Raw genomic sequence first — 8,644 nt, 5'->3', positions numbered from 1 at the left:
TAACTCACTATTGCATTACAAACTATAAAGTGTGGCACATATCTCAAGTTGAGCGAAAAAGGATAACATTAAAGACAGTCTAGAGGAAAATGCTTAGTAGTTACAGATGTCACAAGTGAGGACCTACACACACGGTAACTCCTGAATTGTATGAAAGTAATCTCTATCTTAAGCCATGTAACACTGGCAAATTAAATAACTGTACTTCCAAAATGCCAGCAATGCCGCAATTTTCCTGTTACCCTTTTGCTCACAATTCAATTCACCATCACAGGAGTATTAAGAAGTAACACATACATGCTCTCCCTGCTGCTTGCATCCCATGCTTTGACATATGTACATAAAATTTTGATATAATTAGGGCACCATGTTATCTTAAATCAGTTTTTAATCAATTTACTATCACTATTCATGCAGATAAATTTTAGCAATTTCTATTTCTGAAAATGTGAGTAAACTGATAAAAACAGAACACTAATATTTTACAACTGTTTTGCACAGGAAAAAAGCAATACTAACCAAAAATATCCCTACTTTCTTGCCATTACAGGAATAGAACCAATAGGTCTTTTCCATCATCTTCCATGACTGACAAAATCTGAATCATAACAAGCTTCCTACTAGCTTTATCATCAGTTTTATCTTAAGACTCAATCAGCAAATCTAGCCTGACTTGTGTTGGAAATGGGTATTTTTCAAATTCATCATTTTGTAAAACATTTATCAAGAATACTCATGAGCAATCCTTCTAAATGTATATTACTCTACTACAAGTGAACAATTATTTTAACTGAAAAACATGTATTTGCCTTCTAATTAAACTGTTAATAATTGGTAACAGACTTGTTTCTATTCAAACCAACCATTGGGGAAATGTATACTTATAATGATGCATTACACAGTGGAAGGCTTTAAACCAGCTCGCACAAATGTCTCCTTCCTTGCAATGGGAAGATACTTCAACGATCAGTAGAACACACAGATGACAATTTTTCTTCTATAGAAGTATGGTTTAGGTAAATTCATTCATACTGTTATGAATACAACATAGATACAGATTCCTTTTCCAAAGGTTTTTTTTCTCCCAAGTTACATTTTCCAGTAATTTGAGTAACGGATATACTCTGTCAATAAGCCTATTGTGACTAAGTTCGCAAAGGGAGACTGAGATGCAAGGACACAGTAACCTTGAGAACGCTTAGTATAAAATGTGATACTCTTCCAAAGTCAAAACAAACAAACGCAGTTGTGTGATAAATCGTTCACAGTATGTACTGCCACATGCAGTAAACAGAATCACTATTAAGAATGGAACTTTCTTGACACATATTAGAAACTACACAAGAATGAAAATGATGCCACTTATAATTAAGCATAAAATTATTCTCACCCAGTATTTGTAATAACATTCCCAAAATCCTTTAAAGTGATTTTTATATTTTATTGTAATCAGATAACTGCACATTTTACAGCATAGTCACACATTGTATTTTGCTAGTCACAAACACATTGCCTTACATAATGATCCGCATCATTTCTTCTCTAAACTACAAAGCCTATGACTGAATACAAAAAAAGTTTTACAAAAGAAACTGTTTTAAAGACTACAATAACAATAAAACCGTTTCCAGGTAACAGCTAAAATTATAAAGGCATATCACTGTATAGTTTTACTGGAATTTCTAAACAGTAAGGAATGAAATAAGTTTTAGTATCTGCGACGCTTGTTAGGTCCTTCAAAGTTGCCCCCTGGGTTTCCTCTACCAAAGCCACCAGGTCCACCACTCACGGCACCTACACCACTCATTGGCGGCTGAGGAGTTTCAGAGCCCGTTCTACTAACCAGAGGTGAACCCATCTGTGATGGACCTCCTTGAGGGAATCTCTCATTATGCTAATACAAGTCCATTTGGAACATGCCAAATGTGAGTTACAACAAAAACCACAAGTGATGTTGTCATGAAGTTCAGCAGATAGTCCAGCAGAATCAGGATCACACATAGAGGGAAGAAAGGAGCAATTCAATTAGTTATTATGGAAAAAGAGCTGGAAATTAAAGAATGCTAATGTTACGCTCCAACTTTGCGAAGTAAATTAAAAATTAAAAACTTAAGTGTTAAGACCAACTCTGGTGCTGAATGTAACTTCATCCTTTCAAGCACATCTGAAACAACACATATACTCTATGTAACAGAAGAGACAGCAAACAGTAATTTTATATGTGAGCCCTGTTCTGCCTCACATACCAACTACGATGCTTTTCCCTTAAATAAATTAGAGACAGAAACATTGTCAAACTAGGAAAAAAAATCAGCTTTTGTATTTCTAGACACTGAAGGTTTATTCTTTTAATATCAATATTAACCTGAAGACTTATAAACCCACATATGTGTGGATATTTCAGTCCATACTACCTGGAGTCAGCCATTTGTATGGCATTAGGAATCTTTAATTAGACTTTCAAAACTCACTCCAAATAAACTGACACAGCCAGTGGCAAAATGCATAACTGGACTATGCTTAATTTTAAAAAAACTTGATATATATAAAGCTAAATCTGAACTACCAACATAATATGAAAATCCAGTTAGTGTTCTGTGTTTATTTTCCTTAGTTCTGTGCCTAATATTAATAAAGGTGTATGCGCTTACACAGATTTGGCTATAGTAGTTAAGACCTAAAACAGAAAACATGCATCTGAGCACTTATAGTTCAGTATTTATGCAAGTGTTTAAAAATAGAACCCCAAATGATGAAATTTAAAACATGAACTCAACATAACATAAACCATTAAAAGCATAGATACATGATACAATCAGATCTTGAAATAACTCATCATTCACCTGTTGAGGACAGTTATGCCTTCAGAAGAAATTCCTTCTGTACAACTATCTGCATTAACTGCCCAGGTATTCAGAGTTCGACAAGAACGTTCAAGACGTGTGCTTTATTTATATGCCTGAATCAGACAAGAACTCTTCCAAAAGTCTAACTCCAGTAACAGTAGTAGAGTTCAACAGTTCTAAAGTCCGATAATTCATATATACATTATTTTAAAACAACATTGTATCTATATAGATAAAAATATATATGCAACTTAGATCATGGTTGTATATACGTGCATTGTTTAAAATTTGACATTGAATATGAAAAAAAATTACTTCAAGAGCTGCATAAAGATCTACTACTGCTCAAAGTATCTTAAAATCTACTGGTTAAAAATTATTTAAAAATTAACTCATGCCAGATGGTTAGCAATGGGTATAAATTGCAACAAACAGCTTATCACATACTCCTGATAATTTTCACCATTTGACTTTTGGACAAAAAGTCCCCTTTCCAACAAGGACCCCTCTTTCCAGCTAACAAGAAAACTGCAGGAATTAACTACCTACAATAAAGTATCAGGTGGAAAAAGCTATTTTTAAAATGTTATGTTCAAAGATCATCTGTTTCAAAAGACTGCAGTGGAACAAAAAGACAATTGCTCCAACTTTCCCCTAAAAGACTTCAGAAAAACATCAAATTTAAAAAACAGAAACTGTATTTCTGGTCTATAAAGCATATTCTCCATTTCCCCCAGTTGAAACTGAAATTAACTCTTACAGTGTTTTAGCAGACATCCCTCAAAGGATCTTTAAAGAGTCTTTCCAACAATAGGAAGAATACCATAAGGCTATGCCTTTCTGTGGGGGCCTGCCCCCCAAACTAAAAACTCTGAAAGTCCAAAACGAACAACAAAAAAACCCCATCTAATTTGTCCTTCAGTGTTGTACAGAAGAAAATGGAAGTAAAAAAAAAGAATTTAAAACATGCAATTTGAAGTGTCAGTATATTCCCTACATTTCCATACCTGGAATGGCTTTTTGTAGAAAAACAACAGTTTGAGACAGATACCATGAATTACGATACCACGTTCTTTTCCTTACACCTCTTTTTCAGTGTCTATATAATCACAAGAGAGGTGACGAGGAACAAGTGGCATAATTACTGTCATAATCTCATGCTTTCAACAGTGTTAGAAAGGAAATACTGAAAATACTAAAGTCGCTTTAAAAAAATTAAATAGTTTACACAAAGATATCTTCACACTATACAGCTTCCAACATTTAATTGTTCATCAAAAACCCCAACCAGCATGAATTTAGTTTCACCAAAGAAAAAAGAGCAAATGCCTAAATTTACAGATTACTCTGGTATGCTGTTCCTTCTTCATTTCACAGAAGTGATTTCCTTTTCTCAGTGAGTTTTTCCTGACAGGTCATATGTGCAAAGTTTTGCCACAAGTGCTGTATATTCTAATCTCAATTTAAAGTCTGCTTACTTATCAAAGAACTCCCCCCATTCCTAAGGGAAATAGGATTTTCACAGTAATGTCAAATAAAGATTTCCATTCTGTCTTGTAAATTATTTCCACAAACAAGTTTTATCAATTACTTTTAACAGATTCAGAACACGTAACATGTTCTTACTCAGTGTGAAAATATCTTTGGTAACAGAAATGGGCCATGAGACGTGACAGGTATTCAAAGTAATTAAATTTGTGATACGTTACCACTGTTCCATTATCTGGCATCATTGGTGTTCCCATATTTGCAGCTCCTTCTGGTCCCATGGAAGGACCAGGACCCATTGCAGGGCCAGGTAAAGTTCCTCTGTTGTTCATATTCATACCCATCATTGGAGGAGGGCCTTGGTTACCAGCAGGTGCTGGGCTAAACGCATCTATGCAAAACAATCTATACTTAGAGCTGTCCTATCTGAATTTTACAAGAATAAACAAACAATTTACAATATTTAAAAAGCCAAATGTACAAAACTTCCAATACTTCAAATAAAAAAATATATTCTTTGAGACTGTACATTTATCTCAATCATCTGCTTTTAAACAGATTTGCATTAATCCCTATTATTTTGCATTACATAATCTACCTCTTGTATTTGAAAATCCTGAACTTTACAGCAAAATATAGCTGTACACCTGTGCAGGAATTGAAGTGTTCATATAGCATATATATGCAGTATACGCACAACAAATTGGCAAAAAATCTCAAGTGACTTTGCAGTAATTGGCAGCTACAAGGCAACTTGGCTTTTTAGGGATCATAACATATAAATATACATTTGCAAGAACTATTCTACCAGCATTACGTTAACTGTATATAGTGTTACAGTATATTAGTCTAATGTCTAAAAGCAATACCAAATATGGTACTTAACTTTACAATAAATTATTTGTAATATGGCATAAATAAATCTTGCATTGAGATGTAATTTATTGAAGGAAAAGTACCAGAAAACACAGAAGTTTTGTTAGAATTGAAAGTGACAGAATAGTCTCCTCCAAAATTCTGATTCACACTAAGAGGTAGAAGACAAGCTTAAAAACATCTTTTCGGGAGATCATTTAGCTATAATATTGTGCTAGAAAACTCTGCTCTGCCAGTACCCACTAACATACTCAACGGGTAGGTAAAATTGCCTTCATAACATTTTCTCATGTTGTTACAAGAAAGAAAAAAGTCTGATTATATATATAATTTACATGTGCTATTTTGAAATCTCATCAAGACCAGTGGTGATCCATTTCCCACCCACCGCCCAACAATAATGCACCCTTTTCAGCCAAAAGCATGCATCCAATATTTGATAATGGAAAATATGCCTTTGGAATCTAGCTTATGTTTTAAGTTATGAGAACATACAAGAGCATCAAGAAAAGTGACTTGTTGCTAGACTAATAAACCTGTTATTTCAAAAATCAATCTCACCTCTCATCACAACTGTAACTTCTTTAGTAATGAATATTTAAATGTACATCATTGTAAGCAGGTCATTTAGCACAGATACAATACTATGACTATCTGCAGGTATGTAAAATTGCATCTTTATTACCTGCCCCAAGTACACATACCACAGCAGTCAGTGAAACCACTGCATCCAAGATACTGCTACCAAAAATTGCAGACCTGGGCTTGATCATATACATTATGCCAACTGCAAGCTGCTTAGCAAAAACAATCCATGCAACACAGCAGCACATGTAAAGTGCTAAACAAGTTTATTAGAAGCAAGAGAGAAAAATCCTGTAATTTTGAAAAGCAGAACTCATTTGAGCTTAGTAATTAGATACTCCAAGACCTCTCCCTAAGACACTAAGCCAAAACAAAGGTATGTACAAGTTGAATGCTTCTTACCTACTCATAAGCATGATCAGTTCACGTAGCAGGTAGAAGATTGTGCTACAATTCAAGAGAATTACAGTTGAATATGCCCTAAAACTGTTTTTTAGTGTCATCCATTCAGTGAACAAATACGGAAGGAAAAGAACTCTAAACTGCCAATATAAGGAGAAACCTTTATTTTTGGAGGTTCTGCAGGACTATCATGATGTCAGCGCTTTAGTGCTGGCAGTAGTGCCGTTAAGTAAAAGCAGTCCATGCTCAGTTATCTGTTACTGGCTTGCTTACCACCCTAATTAAACTTAACCAGCTGGCCTGATACAGGTAGTGTTCACTTATCCTTCAAGTGCAACAAAGTTCCCATCCTCCGTATCACACAAATGCACCCATATTGCTCCCAGAGTGGGTATAGCAACCTATAATATCAAACCTCTGTAATATTAAGCAAGTTTCAGGCAGTCAGCTCTGACAGGAGGACAACTAGGGAGCGTAATGCAAGGAGAAAGTGAAGCCCTACAAAGTTTCAGCAAGAAGCCACTATGGCATTTCAGCTATACCTCAGAGGTCCTCCAGGCTCCAAAGCTGTAAGAGCTAACCACTTGATTACCCATTCTTTTTGGTGGGACACTGGTGTTAGCGGTTAATTCACCAGAACAGGTTCAGCAACAGATGAAAAGTAGTCAGTGTTCATGCCACAATACACAGGCACTAAAAACAGTCTTTTTCTGCTATCTGGAGGGCTGAAAAAGTACACTCTAAGTGTCCAAACTGCACATGCCAAGGTCTAGCACAGCCGGCAACAAGGCATAGACAATAATCGTCATCAAAGCAGAGAGTTCCAAAAAAAGCCTTTTTTTTTTTCCCCCTCCATATTGAAAAGCTGAACTCAGCATTACAGATCCATTTAAGTGCTATGATGATGCATATAGATTCTCTCAGAACTTGTCTGCTGCAGAAAACAATGTAAAAATGAGTGGTCCTGCACAAGTCAGCTGAATGCTAATTAAATCCGTCACAGAGGTACCTTGCTTTCTAATAACACTATCATGCAGATATTTATATTACTGAAGATACTCCAGCTCCCCACTGTCCCACATGATGAAAAGTCACAAATGGCACAGGTAAAGGCCAGTTTATTTTTAAGTTACAATTCCAACAGAAAAGTTGAGAGAGGATGCTAAGATCAATAATTAAAAGTCAACTATATAAAGGTCTACTGCAGGTTTTTCAGGTCGAGGTTTTTTTGTTTGTAGTGGTGGGGTTGTTAATGAGCTGGAGAAAAAAAAACTCCACAGTGAGCTAACCTAAAATCCAGACACTGTGGAAACAAACACTATTTTACCTATTTTGCTATGGATGTATTTCCCTTTTTAAAATAGTAGTTCACTGTTACTGTAACTCCTTTTAGAACTGCACATTTATTTCTAAAAGCAGTTGCATCAAGTTTAAAATCGAGTCACAGCGCAAAACTTACAAAGCAAGCCCATGATGAATATCACTGTTAACTATTAAAACCTGACAAGAAAAGGGCTGTGAAGTGATTGCTATAAATACACATTTAAAATCTGTACATAAGAAGTGTATCTTATGGATCTAGACAACTGGCACAGTACCAATATTTACAAAGTCTCCTAATCATATGAATTTTTCAAGTAGACTGTAATAATATGCAAAAAGTACAACTATAAAATAAAAAATTTGGTCACAATTTATGCTTCAGTTTATTATTTGTAGATACCAAATGTTTCAGCTTATTATTTGTAGATAAGAAACCTTTTCCTTTAGAATTATTTTTAAAGCTCTTCATCTTGATAGAAATAAAAAGCCTATTTCTATTTCGCAGCTATAAATGCTTCTCAATTAATAAATGCAAGGAAATGGTGAATTATGTATTTTAAAATCTGGACCAAGCATTAGTCTATAAATATACATTACTCAAAAAGTCAAGCAACAACGTTTACCAAGTTTTGTATGCACTTTCAAATTTAAAATACACAAAAATAATATTAACTTTTCTTTAAATTATCATCTTATTTTAAATGAACATCAGAAAGGTTCCAAGAGATATATCTTGATAGTTAATACAGTTTAGTAAGATTTTTTTTAAATAAATATTCTGTTTCAGTCTTGTTTAAAAGCAGATATTCTCGCTAAGTAACATTCCAAACTGTTTCAGTCTGCATATACGGAGCAAGCTCTAATTATTAAGAATGTCTATACTTCACAGTAGCAGTTTTTAGCAGTGACAATATTCACAAAAGTGAACTGAGTATATCTGCAAATACAGACTGCAATAAATTAGTAGTACACCAACCACATTACTCATTAATCTTTTGTCAGGTACATCAACAAGAACTTACCAATTTTAAGCTCTATATCATTTCACTGCATGCAATTACAGTCTCAACTTCTCTGAACAGGTAGTTACTCCAAAAGAACGCCAAATACTTTCTGAACAGAAA

General features: G+C 34.6%; 1 protein-coding gene across 1 annotated transcript in view; it reads right to left on the bottom strand.

Annotated features, from left to right (window-relative positions):
• Positions 1-1,417: 1,417 nt before the first annotated feature.
• Positions 1,418-8,644, bottom strand: part of PSPC1 (paraspeckle component 1) — an 81,666-nt gene continuing 74,439 nt past the window's right edge. Inside the window, exons 10-11 of the mRNA XM_009890649.1 lie at positions 4,556-4,725; positions 1,418-1,894 (exon numbers count right to left, since the gene is read on the bottom strand). Coding sequence (XP_009888951.1) covers positions 1,709-1,894; positions 4,556-4,725 — 356 coding nt within the window. The 3' untranslated portion in view covers positions 1,418-1,708. The remainder of the gene's footprint in view (positions 1,895-4,555; positions 4,726-8,644) is intronic.

Source organism: Charadrius vociferus, unplaced genomic scaffold (genome assembly GCF_000708025.1).
Source record: "Charadrius vociferus isolate BGI_N301 unplaced genomic scaffold, ASM70802v2 scaffold278, whole genome shotgun sequence".
In the NCBI taxonomy this organism is placed as follows: domain Eukaryota; kingdom Metazoa; phylum Chordata; class Aves; order Charadriiformes; family Charadriidae; genus Charadrius; species Charadrius vociferus.
The sequence above is the reverse complement of the archived record's forward strand: the minus strand, read 5'-3'. Positions and strand labels throughout refer to the sequence as shown.